Source organism: Prinia subflava, chromosome 17 (genome assembly GCF_021018805.1).
Source record: "Prinia subflava isolate CZ2003 ecotype Zambia chromosome 17, Cam_Psub_1.2, whole genome shotgun sequence".
Lineage (NCBI taxonomy): Eukaryota > Metazoa > Chordata > Aves > Passeriformes > Cisticolidae > Prinia > Prinia subflava.
This window is the reverse complement of record NC_086263.1, coordinates 12703037-12725796: the sequence shown is the minus strand read 5'-3', so window position 1 is coordinate 12725796 and position 22760 is coordinate 12703037. Positions and strand designations below refer to the sequence as shown.

General features: G+C 42.6%; 1 protein-coding gene across 6 annotated transcripts in view; it reads right to left on the bottom strand.

Annotated features, from left to right (window-relative positions):
• Positions 1-22760, bottom strand: part of SDK1 (sidekick cell adhesion molecule 1) — a 385946-nt gene that overhangs the window by 144854 nt on the left and 218332 nt on the right. For all 6 annotated transcript variants that reach the window (XM_063414764.1, XM_063414763.1, XM_063414762.1 and 3 more), the window contains 3 exons: positions 13046-13157; positions 11900-12090; positions 3473-3556 (listed from right to left, as the gene is read on the bottom strand). In XM_063414764.1, the coding sequence (XP_063270834.1) occupies positions 3473-3556; positions 11900-12090; positions 13046-13157 (387 nt within the window). The remainder of the gene's footprint in view (positions 1-3472; positions 3557-11899; positions 12091-13045; positions 13158-22760) is intronic.

Here is a 22760-nt window from a genome sequence, read left to right as displayed (position 1 = left end):
GTTATCCTTCCATTCACATCTTCTCTCAGTGTACTTATTCTCTTTAAACAGACAAAAGCTGTATTAACTCTGCAAAGAATGTATGTACAAACAATGTATGGAAAGGACTGAAAAACAACATCCAATTGCTGTTGTTACTTTTATAAACACGTATAATTTACTTCAATCACCTCTGATGCTTTTGTTCTGCTGGTAAAATGAAATGTACTCATAATGCAGATAATCATCTCAGGAAGAAACCCACTATGTAGAAGTGCATTGTCTGATAGAGAATAGATGTGGTGCAGGAGCTTGCAATAGGCATAATTTAAATTTCATACAACAGCCCATACACAGAATTAGAGTAAATTTCAATGTTCACAATTCTCGGTGAGAGTGTTATTCATCTCTTGAAAATCCTCCTGGGCAAATACAAATTATCATTGAGTAATGAAGAAACAGATGATGCAAAATGGAATAGTTCTCCTGATGCTGAGAAGCTTGGAAATTATTTCAAGTTTAAATAATAGCAACTCCATTTTCCCACACATTAGACTTGATAGGCACCAAGGAAATAATGAAATCCTGCATTCAGAACACTCAAACCTTTAACACTGGTGTCATTCCATAAATCCCATTCTACTAACAGTATTGGCAAACCTTCTAATCCTATAATCACTGTGAGATACACCTTCCTATCACCAACTCGGCTGACAAACTGAATATTACCATCTCTATTTCTCTACTTTTCAGTTACGGGTATCTTCCTCCACTCAGAGTTATGAGTCTGAATAATAGGATCTTATCTGAGCACTCTGATGCCTGTCAGCAGCGTTCATTTGGGCTTTGGTGATCTTCCCAGAGAGATTTGTCTTGCGAGCTGTACAGACGTTCTTTTCTAATTTTGCTACCTGTTTGTAAAAACGGTTAAACCCAGCTTTTCTTCTCTCCCTCTTCTACCCAACCCACAATCTTTCCTCTCCACACATCCTCCCCAGAGGAATTTGGCTTCTTTTCTCCTCTAAACAACTTCTGGTGAAAAAATTATGAAGAGAAGAAACCGCTTTAAAGACCTTTTGCACTCTACCTTTCCAAGCAGTGCCGGCCCGACCCCGCTGCTCGAGAGGTGAGAGTGGCCTAAAAGACTGGCAATAATAAACAGAATAACCTTATTTCTCAGTTGTGTGCAGCACTATTCATTTTTTCCCAGACAAATTAATCTAGTGTCAGGGGGGAGAAGGGAAGGCAGGAAACAGAGCCGCTGGTTCTGGCTTTGCCACTTCTTCTGTAACCTTGGGCAAATAACTTATGGAACCCGAGGCTCAGCTCCTCCATCTGTGAAACAGCTGCTTGACTCTCTGCCAGATTTAACTGAGGAACCTCCATGAAAGGCTCCCAATATTCACTGTGTCATCTTTGTTATTTATTTTTTACCGCCTCCTCTGGATCCCAGCGAGCTGCTGGGGAATCCCCAAAGCATCTCCACCATCTCCTTTCTAAACAGGTAGAACTGGAGTGCAATTAACTGCACTCCCCAGACACCACCAGCACTGCCTGCAGCTCTAAACCTTCCACAAGCAAATAGCAAAGAGCATTTAAAGGAAACCCATTGCACATTCAGGCAGCATCAGCCACTGCTGGAAGATAAACAGCAGAGCCTGGTTCCTGTGGCCTGATACCCTGAAACTCCATTACAGGGAGCTGGTCCCTGCAAGTTGCAATTTTATTTACAGTTAATCTCTGCTTATACTGTGAAATTAATCTGTCTCTCACACATCCATAGTGCACGAAGTCTTGGCAAATGGGCTTTGTGCACGGAACCTGATGGGGCTGGGGGAAATACAATCTGTCTTCCATTTGTAGCAAAGGTAGAGGGCAGCTCTGCAGTTTCCCCAAGGCTTTGTTCTCCCAGTTTGGAGCAGGGAGGCAGCAATCTTAATTTATCATCTTTTTAAGTGCTGGCAATTGCCAGATTTGTGTAATAACGGATCAAAATTCCTCTATGTTTAATTCTAGTACCTGCCCCTTATATGTGTTACAGATACTCAACAAAATCATCCACAATAAAGAGGTTTTCATGCTCCTGCACCACATTCATCAGCGAATCAGATGTGCAAGAGTTGAACAGAAATAATTAATTTTGTTTAATAAGGGTTCCCATATCTCCACTGAGAATGGTTATGAGTGCCCCACTAACCCCTAAATTGCTCAAAGCAAGAGTGAAGGTAGAAGGAAGAGTTGAAGTCAAACTCAGGTCTCCCTGATTAATCCAGGTTTTGGGTTGGGTTGTCTTATTATTTTTTTAATCCATGAAAAAATTAAAACATCAGATGAGTTCCTGGGGAACTCCACTGACAGCAGGTCCTGCTGTGTTTAGCTTAAAAAGCCATTAATGAACAAGAAGACATTGTCTCTTATCATCTGATAGCTTCATTTCCATAAGAGCTTTTGCAAGAGATCTCATCATGGGCTTCTGAAATTCCAAATCAGCCAGAGCACCCTTAACACACGCACTTGCTTATCACACAGTTTGCAAAGATTCCTTCTAGAAAAGCAGTGCTGACTCTTTCCTACATAAAACACGGGGAAAAATGCTTAAATCATAGTGGCAATAACACAATCACGCAGTAAAAATGTCTTTATTGACTCTGATTTGGAGGAAGACACCACATAAATAAGCTGTTAGTTAGGTCTGGGTGCTTTTTTTAATCGAGGATGTGATCTTTTTCCCTAAGGACCTCATGGCATTTTATGTGTGTTGCTTCTTAAACTCAGCAGCAGGGAAAGGGAGACAACAAAATGTTCAGTGCCTCACCAGAGTCACGTAGAAATTTGGTGACTTTGAGAAACCTGCTCTAAACACAGGGTGACAACATCTCCTACCTTACCAGAGTGCTGGAATAGGCAGGGCTTGCATTTCTGTGGAACTCAACTTGAAACATGATTTTAGTCAGGTGGAGTTCTAGACATTGAAGCGTTTTATATTAATAAACCACCTACAAATTAAAAACTACCTGTAATAGTCCCCCTGCAGGTTTCATAACTACATTCAGATGTCAGGGTTGCTGACATTTCTATTCACTATAAAAGTTCCCTAAGTTTTAGAAGAAAGGGCGTTGGGACTGTTGGAAATGAGGAGTGTTTGCACTGCAAATGGTGGGGTCCATAATCACACTCTCCCCTCAGCCCATTTTTTAGCTCAAAATATTTAAATCACTTCTCTAGTGACAACTCTGAAGCACAAACAGGATCCCAGAGCAACAGGAGCAGGACAAACATCAACGTGCCAGCATTATTCCAAATTAAACTAAATTACAAGAACTGCCCAATTCTCCAAGGGGAAAGGCCACTTGTACATGGGACCTGTGATAATCAGCAATAAAACAGACTTTTACACATCAGAGCTTACAGAGATGGTTCATACAAGAGGATTTCCTCCAAGCTGGACAGCCACAAGCCCTCAGTGCAGGTTGGAAGAGTTTTGTGCACTCACCCATGGCCTGGCACAGGATGTCCACGTCCTTCTCCACCTCAGCCAAAATCACATTCTGGGGTTCAGCCGTGAAATACGGAGGTTCTTGGGGAAAGCAAACACAAGTCAACAAGCAAAGCCTCAGCAAAGTGAAAAACAGGGGCTCTTTAACAAACATTCACCACAGGATCTCCCCACAGGGGGAGTATTTGATATAGGAAACAGATTCATTTGTCCAAGTTTGTCTCAGTTTGGAGATGGGGGGGGGTTTGGTGGTAAAAGCACCATTAAAAAATATCCTGACAATTTTTTGCTATGCTGAGTATCAATTCCACCACTGAGTCAATGGAAAGAAAAGATTTAGGGGTTTGCACTGCAAATTAATACTCAGAGCAGGGGCTACTTTTCATTTTATAGGCCTGAATCATGGAACGTGTTAATTTTTTGCTTAGAAAGGCCCTGCTGAGAGGTTTATACAGGTTTATATTTACAATGTACCATTTTATGGGATAGTTTGCTTCAGTATCCAGACTGCCTTTCACCACAGCAAGGCATGAAGCATGTCAAATAAAGTGCCATAGCATGTCACAGAGTCGACATCAGAGGACAAGTGCAGCATAATTAAAAGGAATTCCTCTCAACAGTTTCATTTCATGAAAGCAAACAGATTTAATGCTTTAATTGAAGTTATAGTAATAATCATAAAAATCCCCACTTTATCATTAGGGCTAAAGAATAGATATTAGATGTTTAATTAAACAAAGACCAGACTGCAGAAATTGCAGAGTATGCTGGCATGTAACTCTTCTATGCAGCATAAAATTGAAGAGCATCGTGTCAAAGTCCCAGAGGCACTGAGGTTGCAGTTATTATCATGGTAACTAAAGACTGTCAGAGTTTCTTCAATGCAATTATCATCTGAGTACTGTTTTTAGAAGGATTTTACTTGATCATAAATACAGTTCTCTTGTAGCATAAGCAAACTCGCTGGTAAGTTTTAGAAAATACAGAAAAGGCAATTTAAGTAGCTTGTGAAACCGAGTTATTTGTATTTCCATTTTAATGAAGTTGACTATGTTTTAAAATATGTAACAAGCTCCAAGATCCAAGGTCAGCTGAGCTGACCTGCTCTCAAATCTCTTCACCAAACACTACTGGAAAAAAAAGACTTGTGGTTATATTATTGCTAGGGCATCAACATTTTAGTAAATAAAATCAAAATCACGTCAATTTATCCTGCAAAATCTTCCTGCTACCTGCAGTATAACAAGTGTGGCTGTCACTGCCCAGGGGTGACATCAGGAGGCACCAGGTTAGAACAGAACCTCCCCTTTCCCAGCAGCTCTTCCCTCTCACTACAATAAAATACTTGCTTGGGTGTACAGAACTGGGGTCTCATCTGAGCACCAGTGGATATTACAATTCTGTATTCATTCCAAATAAAGCCAATCAATATCAGTCTTCAGCACGGCGTGCAGGGGAGGAGGGGAGGTTGCAAACAGCCTGGAAGAGTTGTTTACCCAGCAAAACCAATAAAAACAAGCTGCTTGATTTATTATATTCTAATAATATACATGTGTTAACATTATTGATCCCCACTGCCTAAATATAAAGCTATTAATAAACATGCATAATAAGCTGTGATTTATTGCACATGATCTCATGCGTTAATCTCAACAACAAATTGAAAAGCTGAACATTTAATTGAAATTCACTGATGGCACACACTTTGACATGTTTGATCAGCTAAGTTGCTGAGTCCTCTGCAATTCATCTAAGTCCACGTTTTCACTCTGAGCATTCTCCCTCCTGGTGTTTTCCTTGTGCTCCATTTCTCTGGAGACTTTTGAATTTCCAAACTTTCAGCCCAGTGCCCTGTCACAGGTCAGTGTCGACACGTCCATCTCCCAAAATAAAATTGGAATCTTTCATTCCATGGCAATTTGATGTGATTGTGGGGTGAGGACAAAGAGCACTGGGACAGGAAAATATCCAGACATATTCACAAATCCAGACATTCCCTTCTAAGTCTGGCTTCTTCTGCCAATGTTTCCCCAGTCACTGAAGTTTATCTCCTGCTCAGGGAGGTCCTGACTGCACCTTTCCTTTTATAAAGGATTCTGCCCTTAACGGGCCAATCCCTAAACCTGGCAACCTTCAGCCACCAGCTCTCAAACTCTCTCCTGGATCAGCAACACACTCACACACCAGTGATAAATTTGCAGATTTATCTTCACCGTGGGCCTGCAGTCCAGCTGCAGAGCACTTCATGTGCCCTCCAAGGTGCTGGTGGCTCCGTGGCCTCTGTTTATGTCCTGCACTCACACCTGGCGTATTTACACAGGTGCCTTTCCCAGTGTCCCTCCCCAAATCCTAACCTGCAACCTGTGCTCCTTCCTTCAACCCCACACGGGCTGTTTGTCACCCTCAGAGAAACTTCTGGCATGAGGAGATGCTTAGGGCAGCAGGGATCAAGCAATGAATTATGTGACAAAGAACCTGAAGTCAAGTGACAACTGTCACTTAGCAAACGGGATGTGATGTTATAAAAAGAACACTCACATCACTTTTTTCTGAAAGAAGCAGGGAGAAACAGAAGCAGACAAGACAGAAAAAGAGCAGGAGCAGCAGAAAGAAGCAATCTAAAGGCCACAGGCAGATCCCAGAGGACTTTCTGTGCCAACAGATTTGATTTCTGGTCTTGAAGCCCAGACTCACCTTTTCCCCCAGACTAAAGCCTGCTGAACTCTGCTCACAGCCACCCCAGCAGCTGGAGGCACTGAAAAATGCTGCCTCTGACACAGGGACAACAACTGCCCACTGACAGTCAGACCCTGCTCTGGAAAGATAAGCACTGGCACAGAAAACCTTCCAGAAACAACTCTGTAATTTATGGCCTGTACTGACTGAAGATGGAGACAAGCCTGGGTGGGAAGACGAGGTGGATTGATAAGGGATTTCTGGAAAATCCAGAGTAACACACGGACAACAGTGCTGTTATAAAGACTAACATACGTAGAAAATTAGCCTTGGTGGAGCAAGGAATGAGGGAATTCCAGGAATATTGGTGTTGGGATACCCTGAGGGGTTTTGAGGCAAATACAAGAGTGATTTCACCCAGAACCTCAGAATGGCCGGGGTTGGAAGGGACCCCTGGAGATCATCCAGATCAATCCCCCTGCTAAAGCTGCTTCATCCAGGGCAGGTGTGTTTTTACATCTCCAGAGAATGACAGTATAACCTCTTTGGGAAACCTCTTCCAGTGCTCTGTCACCCTCCAAGTAAAGAAATCTGAGTTTTCCATGCAACTGTGCAGCATCCCTGTGCCATTCACCAGCAGCATGGGTGCTCTGAAGGTCCTGTGGAGCCAGCAGAACTCAGGCTGTGGAGGAAACAGCTCCAGTTACAGGTGCTGGGCAACTGAAACCTCAACTTCTCACTTTTCAGAGGTGTCAGATGTATCATCTGCACGTCAGGTTTTGTGCCCAAGGGCCTGAATGCCCGGCGTTAACTGCAAGGGAGAAATTCAGAGTATGTGAATTGGGGTTGTACAGCACCTGGTGAATGACTGTCAGGAAGAGGCCATAAAAATGCAGCACTGTTTAAGGGGTCAGATGGCATTCTGAGGGGGCGTCCTGGCTGTCTGTATAGGTGACTCCACTGCATATTTATCAGGCTTGGTTTGAATCACACAGTATGAATTTAACATTTACTCTTGTAGGCAATGATCATGTGTTGAAATTTAATATGTGCGGCGAAATTATAACGTCTTCAAAAGAATAGAACGTGCCAGCCACAAGTCCCTCCACACAGCAATTTTTAGGGATGACAGTAATTTGCGGGTATCAGGTCAGACATTGAAATTTTTTGGAAATTACAGAATCACAATAGTTAGAATAGGAAAGGACTCATTACTCCGAGTTCACCCTGCTGGCACTGTGGCGTGTGGCAGTGAGAGGGGTCACAAGCCCACATTAGGCTGAAAGAAACAGATACTGCATTGTTCAGATATTGTATTGGTGTTTGACTGATCTTCACTAAAATGTCAAGTACAGGCAAGGGGGGGAAAGAGTATTTGAATATAAATGTGTGCTTTTAATAGTTGTTGAGGGTTTTGGGGGGTTTTTAGCGCTCCAGACATCACTGGGAAGATGTCTCTCAGAAAAGCCCTTGGGAGCCTGCAAAATTTGATCCTGTTCTAAGTTCCCTTGTGCAGAGTTACATGGTCACTGATTTTAACATTCAGAAGATAGCAGTCAGCATCCATTACATACCCTTCAAGCTGCACTGGAGATGTGTGACCTAATCCTAGATACACACATGAAAGTCAGAAAGAACAGAGAAAGCCCCAGGGGCTCCTCCAAAGCTGAAATTCCTGCATCTCTCAGAAACTCAGGGCTGCATATTTAAGAGGAAAATCGAGCCTTCAACATGGAAACCTTCCTCCAGCATTACCATAAACTAATTTATTTGGTGAATATCTTCTAAAGGAAGAGGATCTGGAAGCTTGACAGCCCCTCGTAGGTACAAAGTCTGTAACTCCAGACAGAAGATCACACTGGCCATGCTGGGAGAGAGGCCCCATTGTGGATGCAGGTACAGCAGGCTCCTTGGAGCAGGAGGTGTCTTTGCATGAATATCAGGTTAAAACAGAGAGAGATGAAAAGATCCGTGTGGTTTCTTGCTGCCCCTACTGCGAGCTGCAGCCTGTGTGTTCTGAAATAACAGCCCCAGGAACACAAGTCCTGTCTGCAGGGCTGAAAGGGAAGAACTTGTTGGGAATACCAGAGACAGAGCTGGGCTGCCCAGGAGGCCCTGTGGGACAGGTCCTGTCGCATTTGGGCCCAAGGCAAAATGTCTGTGTCCATCTCAGAACCTCTGAGGCTTGACAAATCAAAAGCTGCCAGTATTTCTTTCCTTTGAGCCCAAACTGTGATTAGGCGAGTCCGAAGACATTTCGCATTATAGTTTCCCTGAAAACTTATTATTTTCTTACACAGTAGATGAACACAATCATCAGGATCTTCTCTTAAGCGCTGCACATGAAAAATCCTCTCCACTGCTTTCAAAGAAAGCATCTGCAGTGTTTCAAAGTCTAAGCTGGAGCCACGAGAGCTGCTGTTTCCAGAGGTCTGAGCACGAGGCACTGAGGAGCTCACAGCTACAGAGGGAAATAACTTCTGCTCTGGTAGTTCTGTACACACAGTGCAAATTCCTGAGCAGCAGAAATGCACAAAGAGGACCCTTCAGCATCTGGACACTCCTGGGGAACAGGGAGGGAGGAACAGCCCCACAGTCCACGTCAGAGCCCAGCCAGGTGGGCACTTCAGACCAACACTGGAGCTTTTCTGCTGTGATCCTGAATCCTCTGATCCCACAGAGCTGAATTCTCCCAAGATGAGAATAGAATGTCTTTTCATGTAGATATCTGGGCACAAAAATGCTCCAAAAGCAGGGAAGCCCTCTCCTCTGACACTGTTTCATTCCTTTTTATTCCTTTGGGCAGACCAACAAGGCTTCAACCCTCAGTTCTGTACAACCACCTACCATGCCACGCCCTTCCCCTTCCTTCCAATTGTTTTCCTCATTTCGTTCAGGTTTTACTTTCTGACTACACTTAATTTAAAAAGCAGTTTGGATTTCATACAGTGGAAGAGTTTTGTTCCCCATTTTCTCAAGCTCCTAAAATTCATAATTTCCCGTAGAACAGTCACTTAAGAAATGACTATTGCCATTTGTCACTAAAACTTGCAGAAGTGGAGCAAAAGAATTTAAGATTATCTCAGCTTTCAAATTGGTTTGTTCATGGGAAGACTCTTTAAATTACTTAATCTTCAAACTGTTAGTGATAAAACAAATGTGCTCTTATCTAATCTGCAACAAATCTTTCCCAAACTGTTACTCTGCCAAGCGAGGAACATGATACCCTTTAAAAATTTATAACAACTGCAGCTAATAAAACCAAGGTTTGGAACCACCTCAGTTTATCTTTTCTGGAACAATATGAAGATGTCAGGGAGCTCTTTGCCACATTCAGAAGAGAAGTGCAGCAGCACACAACTCGAGGATTTTCTTCTTGCTTATGCAGTGCTACTCTAATACATTGGAGATTCAGGGTTTTTTTTAATATTATTGTGATTTTAATTTACAGACTGAGATATATTCTCAGAAACATTCAGAAAAACTTCTGGGATAATACTGCAGGTCACAAATAAGAATCTGTTGAGTAGATGCCTTTGTGCTAAGTTTCGCTGCCATGGAGCTCTGCTCATCATCTGAGCCACACAAATTGTGTGACTTCTCTCAGCTGGGAAAGTCAAGCACTGACATATCTGGAGAAAAGCTTTGATTAACTCAGTGTTTGTGACATCTTTGATGCATCTTTTTATTGCTACCCCGTTCTACCTGTTAATAGCTAAATATTTTTCTCTAGTGATCCACAGAAGCTCTCACAGCCATGCCATTGAGGGGCTGCGTTTGATTTCTCCCATTCTGCAAACAAACTCTTCTTTTAAGCCAATTTCCTTTTTCTGTTAGTCCAGACCCCTCATTAAGTCCACGCTGTGTTGTTCTCCCAAGAAGTACAGCTCATTATCAGCTCCCAATCTACACATCCACACTACAGATATTTTATGCATGCAAATGGACAAGCATTCCTGATTCTCTCTAAGTACTGCCCCCATGGACCACGAGAGATACACTGCAGAAAGCCTCAGGTTTGAATCTTGTCTGCACTTTCCTCTAGAACCCGTCCCTTGACTAATTAAATGACAGCCAGATCCATCCAAGAATTCTAAAGCTGAAATAAGTTATGCATTAACTACTAATCCTTTGATTTGGCTCCCTGTTTGGAATTAGAGATCCATCTTGCAAGCTCAAGAAACTCATAAATAAAGAAATCCATCAGGCTTTGCTGACACGTTGAGTAAACACCTGCATCTGAAGTGTCGTGTTCCATCAGAAGGAAATAAAAGTAATTGGTAACCAATTTGTTTCTGCTTTCTTTCATCTGCTTGTTCTTATCTACAGACCTTTTCATAACTTCATTTCCTGACAGCCTCCTAAAACCGGATAGGAAATAAATAAAACATTTAAAAATAACGTAGTAGGTAAGCTACTAAAGCACTGCTAGTTTAATATGATTCCCCAGTGATTATTTTTCAGTTTTACTGTAACTGTATTTAAGAATATTCTACATTAACCAAGAGGCTGCTTTAAGTATTGCATGAGGTTGGATCTGACATCACAGCAACAGAGGAAAACCAGCTACATAAAATCTTATGAATACGGAAGAATTTAACCAAAACCTATAAATAAGTGAAATTCATCTCTGCTCCTTGAAGGGAAGGTAATAACTCCAAGAAACAGAGGGCAAGGAAAGAGACTGGAAGCAAACTTTGTCCAGCAGGTAATAAATATCACAGACACACAGTGCTCCAAATGAATCTGGAATGGAGCACTGCAGAGGGAAGAGCTGCCTTCTCACTTAACAGCAGCTACTACAAATTGCTTTAGCAGAATACAGATCATACAGCAGTCTTTAAAATTGTATTTTGAGAGGCTCAAAGATGTAAAGGACTGTGGGCTGCATTGCCCCTGCAAAGCTCCAGGAGTGCCCGTGCCTGAGCCCTGAGCAGCACCGAGCTGGTGGCACTGCCAGGGCTGTGACCTGCCAGGACACTCCCAGATAAAAGCCTGACTTTGCACACTCATCCCTGGCTGGAAACATCTCCCTGTCCCTGGTCTCAAACACCTCTTTTAGCCTGAAAGTCTAAAGCACTCCACACTCTGTGCACTGTGCAGAATTCCATCAGACAGCCCAGGAACCACCACTCCCAAATTCCAACCTCTTCCCTACAGCAGCACTCAGAGAGGAGGAGGTGGTGGTGGAAACAGGCAGGGAAGGGCAGCAGTGTCCCCTTTAAAAGGATTCATTCCAAATTTCCCTGGGAGCTGAGGGTCCAGCACACAGAGCTGCTGCTTGGAGGGCATTTCCTTTGCAGAACTCCTGGCACTGTGGCACACGAGGCACAGGAGTGCTCCTAAAAGCCTCCTTTCAAAACACAGGCACTGGACTGATGAAAACTGGATGTAAGCAAGCCAGGAGTTAATCAGGATTTAATGCACCTAAAAGCCAAGATAGGGAAGCTGCCCATTAAGGATTTTACTACTGTATTTCTCAAAATTCCCATTAAATGTATAGTTTCACAGGGGATTTACAATCACAGCAGCGTTCAAAAAAATCTATTTGATGAATTTATATTAGCAGGGAAGAACGGCTGAATTAATTTGGAAGATAACCCTCCTTCACCTCCTTTGTTCTGTTCTCTGAAGAAAGGTTCAAATGTAAGGTCAATGAAATATTAAGATATCAATTTTATTTCCTATTATACCTCAGCCTAGAGCCTTTTTTTTTTTTACTAAAAAACACATTGCCTTGAGAATTACCCAATATAGAAAGGAAAGCTTTTGCTCTTGCAGGTTCCTCTGTGCTCTCTCTGAGCTTGGCTTCACAGAAGTACATCCCCACATCAGCAGAGGTCGGGTTGGTGATCGTCAGGCGTCTCCCAAAGCTGCTGATGCCACTGGTGATCTTGATTCCATTTCTCTTCCAGGTCACGCTCAGCCTCTCAAGAGGTCTGCCAAAAAAAATACAAGAATAAAATCTTAAAACATATATATTACAGAATAATCTCTGTGTGCACATATATATATATTTATACACATGAGGAATAAAATATTACCGATTATAAAACTTGTTTAAGTCTTCCTCTATCCCCAAAACACACTGTTAGAAAGTAAATGCATGTATAACTTCTGCACATCAAGGACTGCAGACTACTCAAGTGGCATTATGCAAGTACAGCTAATTGATACAGCAATAGAACTTAAGTGCTAATAATTTGATTTCTCCAAGCAAAAGGAGTAAATACTGCTATGGGAATCAGCTGCATGGGAAGTGCTTTCATTACAACTCAATTACCAAAACAATATTAATCATATCAAGAACATCTCTGCCCTCAGAGGGGAAAGTAAATCAGTTGGTCTTATCACCCAAGGACTTCAACTATTCACTTCCACTGAAATTCAAAGCTATTCAAGGCCAGCTGGATGGAAACGTAGGATGAACACTGAATTCTCTATTACACTGCATTTTGAACAGCTGAGCAATAATCACTGCAAAATGAGAGTGCCTGAAAAAATGATGTCATAGGAGATCCTCATTAAATTTGTTTACTAGGAAGCATCAACTGTTCAACAGTATCACCTCTGCTGTTGATAGGCAACAGCTGGAATATTATTGACCCTCACCATAATTTTTCCTTAAGATTATGTCTGATGCTTCAACAGCACTTCTTTTCTGTGAGGACCAGGTGGGGAAACACCCTTGCCTGAACCCTCATTTGGCCAGAAAAACCAAGAGGTTTAACTCAGCAATGCTGGACAAACAGGATTTCTCATAAGGTTGCTCTGAAGAGTGAGCATCCTGCTTCAATCTCCAAGTTAATAACAATTAAAAAAATAAAAATAACATCCTCAGTCCTTCCCTAGAAAGCCCAGAGTGGCACTGAGAGCCGAGGAGGTGTCCCGTACCTGGCGTTGGCCACGCACTCCAGGGTGGCCTGGCTGCTGCCCAGCACGGCGCTGCTGTTGTGCGGGCGGATGAGCACGGCCGGGGCCGCGCTGGCCCAGGGGCTGCTGGCACCTGCGGGGCACAGACACACCTGGTGAGGCACAGACACACCTGGTGAGGCACAGACACACCTGGTGGGGCACAGACACACCTGGCGGGGCACAGACACACACACCTGGTGAGGCACAGACACACCTGGTGAGGCACAGACAGACACACCTGGTGAGGCACAGACAGACACACCTGGTGAGGCACAGACACACCTGGTGAGGCACAGACACACCTGGTGAGGCACAGACACACCTGGCGGGGCACAGACACACCTGGTGAGGCACAGCCGGGGCTGTGGATGCCACTGCTGGTCCTGATTCCATTTCTCCTCCAGGAATGGTGGCTGCCACCACCTTCCAGGAGCTGCTGAAAACGTCACCCCTCTGCCTCTCTGCAGATTTTTGTCTGCAGCGGGGCCGTTCCCAGCGCTGCCCCAACAAACCCCCAAGAACCAACCCCTGCCCTCCACCCAGGAACATTCTCAAAGGCACAGCAAGTAAATTAACCACCCTAAAGGTTTTCTATTGTTGAGCACTTTTATTTTTATCAAACACTTGCTGACTTATATTTTCAAGACCTTTTCATGTTTTGTTTAATCTTCGCCCTTCCACACCGTTTCAAAAGAGGCTGCCAATACTCAGGTTAGTTCTTTAAAGAGATTTTACACACTGGGGAACAAATATAAAATTAACAAAGCAGCATATCGCAGCAACTTCAATCCCCTTTTCTTATCAGGAAAGTAAATAACCCAAATCTGTTACTCTTTTGTGAGGCTTCATACTGTAAATAATTTAGCTTATGCAACAGTCAGCAGACACTTAAAAAATGGTAAAAAGGCAGCTTGTAAATTTTCTCTGTATGCATTTAGTAAGTGAATTAAAATACCCATGTATTCATAGGTACTTTGCTTCAAGCAACTCATTTGGGAAAGAAAAATTAGCTATTTTTTAGCTTGAATAACAGAGTAATAACATTTTCAAAGATATGGAAACCAATAAACAAATTACAGGGAAAAGCAATGAAAGTAAAACTGAACTGATGGAAAAGCACGCCAGTTCATCAAATGTTTTCTGCACAGGAGGCTACTGCATGTCCATTACACAGCAGGGGAAATTGGGAAATGCAAGGTACGGACCCCAAAATTTAAGGTAATTCCCTAAAGAACAGAAAAAGGTCAGAAGATTCTTTGCTTAGACCATACCCAGCATGCCAAAAGCCCTTTGACATCGGATTTCACTTGTTGGATAGACAAAGATTTTGGTCATGGGGCTCGGATTGTTCACAAGGTCAGCAGATTTTTCAATGGCAAATCTTTCACCTTTGGGTGTTTTTCTAATTGACAGCAGTTACTGTAGTACAGGAGATGGAAGCATGGAACACTCTGAAAATTTAAAGAATACCACCCACATTTCTGAATAAATTCAAGCATTCAAGAATAGTACTGAAAGTGTAAGCAGATATTTATTTCTTCCCCGAAATATGCTCTGTCAACCTGACACAGCAGCTATCTGAAACACACACAGGATCTCAAAACACAAGCTGTTAGTAGGTTTTACAACTCCTCATCAACATTCCTGGAAATATGGTGGCATCAGGTGGGAAATTTATTTTCTAAGATTTCCCTGCTGGTCTTATGGGTATTCATGGCAGAAATTTTCTGGATAGTAATTAAAAAAAAACCCCAACTAACCAACCCCCAAAACCCACAACAACCAAAAGCACCAAAAAACCCCAAACAAAAAACCCAACCAAAGCAACAAAAAAACCCCAACCTAACAAAAAACCACCCAGAAAACAAGAGTTTATCAGATTAGAATCTTGTTACTGATGAGAAGAAATAACCTCAGCATCGCTGCTCACCACTTCTGCCCGAGATGAAGGTTTACAACAGTGAATGCTAAAAGATCAACAAACCAGTGACTAATTTGGCAGTAATCATTTCTTATCTCCATCTGGAAGAGAGGGAAACCACTTGTTTGACTTTTTAGCTCCCCACCAAAACCAGACAAAGAGGAGAAGTTGGCTTTGTTGTCGCTGCCATCACCCCACGAGCGGCCCTGTGTGCACCCAGCAGATAAGAAAGGAAATAAATTGCACATTCCCCATCCTGCAACCAGGAAAAGGCAGAGATTTCTTAGTGATTGTAACAAAAACCTAACAAAGCATGTGTTTATTGTCATTTTGTACCATCCCTGAAACAAACTTATTAAAAGCCCTCCCTGTCAATAAAGCCACTCCATCCTCCTCCTGCTTCCACATGCACCACACAGATGTGATTTTACTTGACTGATGTTACACAGAAATCCAATGCAGAATGTCATTGTTAGCAAACAGACATTTTCTTTTCAAATCCTTTGTCAAAAACAATTGAATTTTTCTCCTTTTCACTGTTCTGTGTTTTAACTTCATCAGATTTTTGTTGCCTGAGCTTTCGAGCACTTGGCTGTTTCTGGCTTTTCATCACCTCTTTCTTCTCCTCCTCCCCTCCCGTCAGCTTCTCTGCATTTATCTCTGGCCATTTTCCCCCCTTTTTCCATTCCATGGTCCCCTCAAGATATTCCCCACTATTTCAGAACTGCTCAATTTCTGATGCACCCTTTATTTAATGATTGAACTTGAGATTTTCTGAAGGAAATATTAAATACACTGAACTGGGGAAGTAATACAAATGCACATGGGAACAGAGCTACAGTGAGATCCATCACCAGGGAACCACCATTCCCAGCCATATTCTTTCCATCTTTTTGGGAAGCAAAGGCCTTTCCTTTCCATCTGCTTTCTGAGCCCTCCCCTCAGCTAAGAAAGCAAAGCAACCTTAGGGAAAAGCACCGAGCACAGAGCTGCAGCCAGGGGAGGCCTCCCTATCAGACATAATCAGTCTGGGGGAACCTGTGGGGAGCTGCACACACAGGGCTGAGTGACTCCAAAAAACACTTAAAGGATGTGCTCTTAATCTGATTTTAGCCCTTAATAGATGACTGGACAGAAGGACTGCCACAGGCAAGAGTCCTAATCCAACAGGGACTGTTCTCCAAAAGAGAGCTCACACTGCTTTATTTTCCTTTCTATCCATTTTAGCCACTGCACTCCCAGCATTTCCAATCTCCCCTTTGCTTCTAAATTTCTCATTTATCACTGTCTGAGCCATTACCAGGCTCCAGAAGGGCCCAGCACCTGCAGGGCCTTCAGGACTGACCCCAAACAGTTTTTGAAGCAAGGCTGTGGGAACACCAAAGCCTTGGACTTGGGAGAGGAGGGAGTTTGTCCTCCAGTCTCCAGTGGTTGCCATCCCCAGCTGCTCCTGAAACAGCAACTGCTGCCATTTGCAGCCCAAGATATGAAGGTAAATTAGCATTGATATTGTGTTTTCCATATTAAACTTCTATTTTTTTTAAGACACCAAAAAACAGAAAAAAAAAAAAAAAGAAATAAAAGAAAATGGGAAGGGATGATCTGGGGTTTTTTCCCATCCCTTTGAACACAAACTCCTCCCCGGGCTGTGGAATTCAGGAATTTGGCAATCCCCCACAAAGCAGAGATAAATTGAGAAGAGAGAAGAAGAAAGAGTGAACAACTTTTGCACAGTCTATTTGTTTTTATCACCTGTGACTGTGAATGGCTGCACATCACTGAGCCTGATGAACTTCCCCCTCCTCCTGCCTGATCAGGAATGAAACCCATCCAAGGCCTCTCTAACACTGATTTTCTTTTTTAGTACTGATGAGCTGTAGAATTTTAATCTGTTATTTAAATACAATAATTATGTACACTGCCCTATCATCTCTGGAAAGACAATATTTTTTGTCTCTGTAGATACATTGACATGTAAGGTACAGGGAATTTTAAATATTGTAATTTACAGTTTATAAAGATCACAGACTTTATCAAAGCCACTTCAGGTGCTTAATTTTCCCAACAGAACTGAAATCTCACCCAGGCCAGGTGACTGGAGACACAATAGGTTCTCTCCCCTTCAGAAATGCATAAACATTAAGTTCTTCCCCAGATTTTACATTATGACATGCAAAGTTTATCTGTGTCTGTATTTGCAGTGCAGAATATTAAGTGTATTACTTCGGTGGGTGCTCGAGTTCATGTGGCAGAGATATGAGGTAAGCCAGCCTCAACAGAAACTGAGAGAAGCTGTTTATCTCCTGGAAAGAAGCCATAGCTTGAGTTCAGACTTGTGCACAACGATAAGGGTTATTTTTGAGGCTTGCTTATAGGTCCCAACCCTCTGAAGAAGCTTAATCCAGACAAGGTGAGCATGAGCAGGAGGAGGGGAGGATTGTCCAAATAATCAGGAATGTGAGGTTGGCTGCACCTCATCCCCACCCTTACTGTGAATTACTGCAATTCCTGCTCCACGTCCAGCTTGCAGTGAGGAAGGGATCCCGCAGAATCAGTACCCCAAAATAAATTTATTTATTCATATTGTGAAATTTGTCTGTGTGAGAAAAATGCTTCACAGAGATCACCAGTACCCTACCCTCAAGCTAATAGGGAAATTGAGTCCCTAAACACAACTCTGAAACCATTTATAGGTTATCCTGGGAGAAAAATATTAGAAAACTTTCAACCTAAACTTCCCACAGACTTCCAGGCTTGCTCAGGATGCAGAAATACCTTGATAATTACTATGCAGGATACATACAAAGCTTCATTTTATCAAATTATAGCCACCCCTGTTCGAAAAAAGCAGGATAGGAGATAAGAGTCCAACAGAAATAGCAGAAGTATTACATATAGCACAACATTATGGCATCAGGAAAGTGCAATCTCTGCCTGGGACACAGAATATGAGAAAAGAGGAGAAATGACAATCAGAGAGTGTCTCAAGATTGCTCCAGGGGGAGAGAGAGAAAAAAAACCAACCTTATAAATACAAACTGCCTAATGGAACACACTGCCTGTTGCCAGGTACAGCCTGCAGATGGTTTGAATTATGAACCCAGAGTGGATTAATGCCCCTTTCCCTCTCCAGTACAAGACACACAACAGGAATTGGATCCTGATCAATAATAGATTAATTTCCCTTCCCCTTTGGAGCAAAAGATGCACAACAGGAATTGGAGCCTGATCAACAGAAAAGCAAATGCTGACAACCACCTGCAGGCACCAGAGAGAAACATTCTGCAATTAATGAAAAGAAAGTGTGCTCTCAGTCATAAACCCCTGCTCCAGACCATCTCTGCTGGTTCCCTGCTTATCAGAGTGATTATTAAGGGATGATACAATAAAAGAGCATTAAGATAATCAAAGTTATTGTTTCGGTTTCCCACTTTGACTCTAGCAAGGGCTATTTATTTTCAAGAAAAGGGAAATACGATGCTGCTGTCACTGCACAGGGCTCTGCTCAGATTTCTAGACAAAAAGAAAAATATCAGAGGCTTTCCCATGAGGCTTCTTGATCACATTTGTTTAGTTTGATGAAGAACATAAAAACTCCAGATGGGTTTTTTTTGAGACAATGTTACACAGTTATAAAATAATTTGCGAACTAACGGTGAAGAGTTGGTGTATCAAGAATTATGACTTTTCAGCACCCAACAATGTCTTCACACTCCTCAAAAATCTAAGTATTACCATAATTTATTTAACTTTTGAGAACGCAGACTGCAGGCCTAAAAAAGTAAATAAGGAGCAACATAAAAACTTAATTTTGCAGATCAAATTTATAGGGAAGAAACAGCCTTGTTGTTTGAATTAATCACAGCAAGTGAATTCTTATATACCCAGCCCTCGTCTTGAACCAGACATCAGACATCACAACATATGAATAAAACACCAGATATGAAAAAGATTTACAAAACACAAGCAAAACAAGTGAATGATCTGGGTCGGTTGTATTTATTGACTCATTACACTCCTGTCATTGTGACTAAGCTTTGTCCACATCAGAGCAAACACAAGATGCTTTTCCGTTGCAAGGAAAATGTAAAAAAAAAAAAGAAAAAAGAGTGAATAAAAGAATAAAACTCGGGACAATACAGAGCAAGTAGATCCCAAGTTAAATATTCAGAGTTTGAGGAGAAATCTGTTAAAGGAGCAATTAGAAAAGATTTCATCAGCACTTGTTGAGGAAACTCTGCAATAAATTCATTTTGCCTGAATTGCCCATGCCATAAAGGCTGAGAACTTCCCCTCCTGGGCCTGTGGGATTGTCTGAATATGTCATAACCACACTTCGGATGCATTTCACTTAGAAAAACAAAGTTACCCACAGAAATTAACCCTTACAAGCGGCGATTTCACCAATCCAGGGGTTTTTTTTTGAGTGGAAAGCTTCTTAAAGTTTTTCTCTTCAACCTGCTACAAACACTTCCAATTTCCAGCTTGAATGGCCAATGCACTGCGTTAGTTCTTCTGCCAGAGCTGTCCTTTATAGTTTGAGGAGCTGCTCTCTCCCCCTGAGATCTTTACATCCTAAAGCATTTACAGAAAACAATCCTATTCCTTCACACTCTTCATTTTACTAAGTGAACCAAGCAAAAGTTTTCTTGCCTGGAAGGATTCACCGAAGAACACAAACAAAAGGCGAGGAGCAAGGGTGGAAATCCAAGCCAGCATCACTCTATAAATGCCTCCAAATGTTTAAACAAATAACAGCCACGTTTTAAACAGCTTTTTCCACCCCCTTTGTAAGGACTTTTACACAGGCTGCAAGTGCTGTTAGTTTTAGCCCTAGGGAAAGATTAATGGAGAACTCAGCTCTAGCCACAAGACGATTTATCCCCCTTTGTGTGTAAATAGTCCAGTAAAGAGGAGATTTATATATTTTATTGGATAAAACAGTCTAAAACACAGGTTGGAAAGGTCTAAAGCCTTACAGAGAGTTCTTAGGGTCTACTCCTGGGCACAGTGAGAGTTGGGGCCTAAATACAGTTGATTTAGAGATGGAAAATGTATTTCTGTAACCAACAAAGTGCCCCAGGAGAGGCAGCAAGGCCAGGATGGTCCGTGGTGACACAGTCTCTCCAGCCTGTCTGTCACCAGTTCTGCTCTGAAGACAGGGCCAGGGATGGGAGATGTGGCTTTTTCTTGGTTTTCCTCTCTTTCTACAGACCATTACGTGCAGGTGACCCAGCAGCTGCTACTTGGGGGGTGAATTCCTCTTTTTTTCTACTTCCTGAGGCCAACTTTGTATTACAGGACTACCTCAGAAATACATGTCTAGCATGGTCCCATGTAGTTTCAAGGAAATTAAACCAGTGCTTAGTTACACAGCTCCCTGTGAATCAGCAGCTAAATTCAAAAGCAGACCAAATTTCTGCTCAAACCCTCTGAAATTCCCTTCTCACGACTCCTCGTGCAGAAAGAGCAATTTGGAAGTTCAGTCACTGTCACTGACCTGACCTTCCCCCATGCACAGTGAGGGGCTTCTTTCTGCCTGGAAACTTATCATCCAGCACATCATTAGAGCTTTTAACATGAAAAAAATATATAGCCTCAAACTATTCCAGCTAAAGAACACTCAGGTGGCTTTTCAATTCACCAGATAGCTTTAATACTGGCTAAATAAGTGGATAGAGTGTGTAATCTTATTCAACAGCAGTTAAAAGGGGGAAAAATATCCACGGTCTGGCAGTGGAATCTATTAGCCTCAGAGTCATCTTCAAAGGGATGCAGGAGGCAAAAAGGCAGAGCAGCTGCACTGCAGCCAGGGCCCACAGCCTTTGGCTTCCCGTGGAGCCACAGAATTCCAGAATAGATTGGGTAGGGAGAGACCTTAAAGCCCACTCTGTTCCTGGAATGGCAGGGACACCTTCCCCTATCCCAGGTTGTTCCAAGCCCTGTCCAACCTGGCCTTGGACACTGCCAGGGATCCAGGGACAGCCACAGCTTCTCTGGGCACCCTGTGCCAGGGCCTGCCCACCCTGACAGCAAAGAATTTCTCTCCAATATTCCATCTACCCCTGTCCTCTGCAGTTCAGAGCCATTCCCCCTTGTCCTGGCACTCCCTTGTGCAAAGCCCCTTCTCAGCTCTCCTGGAACCCTTTAAGCACTGGAAGATGCTCCAATGTCTCCCCTGAGTCTTCTCTTCTCCAGGCTGAACAACCTCAAATCTTTCCCAAAACATGGCTGTGTTTAAAGAGACTTAAAAATAACTCATTAGTGGGAATTACTTTTAAGAGGCTGTATATTTTTACGAGGTACTTTAGTGCATTGCATGAGAAGCATCCTTTTAACCATAAACAGCCCCTCATTTGGCAGGAGCAGGCAGGTTTGAGGGGCCTGGCAGGGGTTGCAGAGGTTTCTGCAGCACAAGGCAAAATTCACTTTCTCCTAAGGACAAAACCCAAAAATTGAAAGCTTTGCAGCCTCAGTGCTTCACACGCCTGGATATTTACCATTCGCTTTCTTAATAATGAGAAATTTAAGTTAATAAGTCACACATGAGTAGCTGGGTGTTAAATAAACGAAACCTGTCACTTAATAATCATGTCCAGAAATGCAAATTTGGTGGTGAGATGAGCTGAGAGGAGAAATGAAGGAGGAAAGCGGAGCTGGGGACGTGGCTGTGTCACAGGGATCAGAGAGCTGCTGCCATTTCAGGGGCTGCAATTCTCACCAGCAATCCTGGTTTAATGTCAAGCAGCAGCAAAGAGAGAGAAATGGGAGATAATAAAATGCTGCCTTCTATTTACAAATATGTCTTTGCATATGGCTTCATGTTGGGGTTTTTTTATAAATGCATTTCTTTACTCCTTACTTTGCTATAAATAAAATCACACAACTGACAGTCTACTTTTGCTTTTTTTTTTACTTGTAAGAAGTTTAAACTCTTCCTCTTACTTTGAAATGAAAAGGTGGTAACAACTAAAGAAGAGAATCTCATCCATCCTTCACTGGACTTAAATAAAGAAAAGCATTTGCAGTGATTTTAGGGAAAATTCTTTAAGAAATATCTTCAACAATTTATTTTATGGCAACAATAATGGAAGCACTGCTTTCAGAGGGAAGATTGAAGATTAAATACGCTCTGCAGAGCATAAAGCAGATCTGTACAATTGATCACATGTGAGTTCCCAAGATCTATTTCTCTGTAGCAGTTTTTTAAATGAACCTGATGTTGTGGGACATGACATGGGAAGCAGAGAGTTGCATACACAGAGTGATCACAGATCCCCAGAATGGTTTGGGCTGGGAGGGACCTCAAAGCTCACCCAGTTCAGGGACACCTTCACCATCCCAGGCTGCTCCAAGCCCTGTCCAGCCTGGCCTTGGACACTTCCAGGGATGGAACAGCCACAGCTTCTCTGGGCACCCTGTGCCAGGGCCTCCACACCCTCACAGGGAAGCATTCCTTCCTAACTTCCAATATAATCTAAATCTTTCCTTTTTTAGTTTCAAAGAGTTCCATAGTTTATCTGCCCTTCACAACGAAGGGAGGGGATTTTGTGTCACAGATATTTGGGGCACATGTCCAGGCCACCACCTGGGCCACTCCCATATCCTTAAAAAACACCCAACCAAAGCCATGCAGGTCCTTTTTTGCAGGTAGTGGATAAGCAAAGTGTGGGTAAAAGATTTCTCCAGAAAATCAACTCTAAGAGCCGAGATTAAAACCTGCCACATACAATTTGAACTTTAAAAGAAATAAAAAACCCTACCAAATTTAAC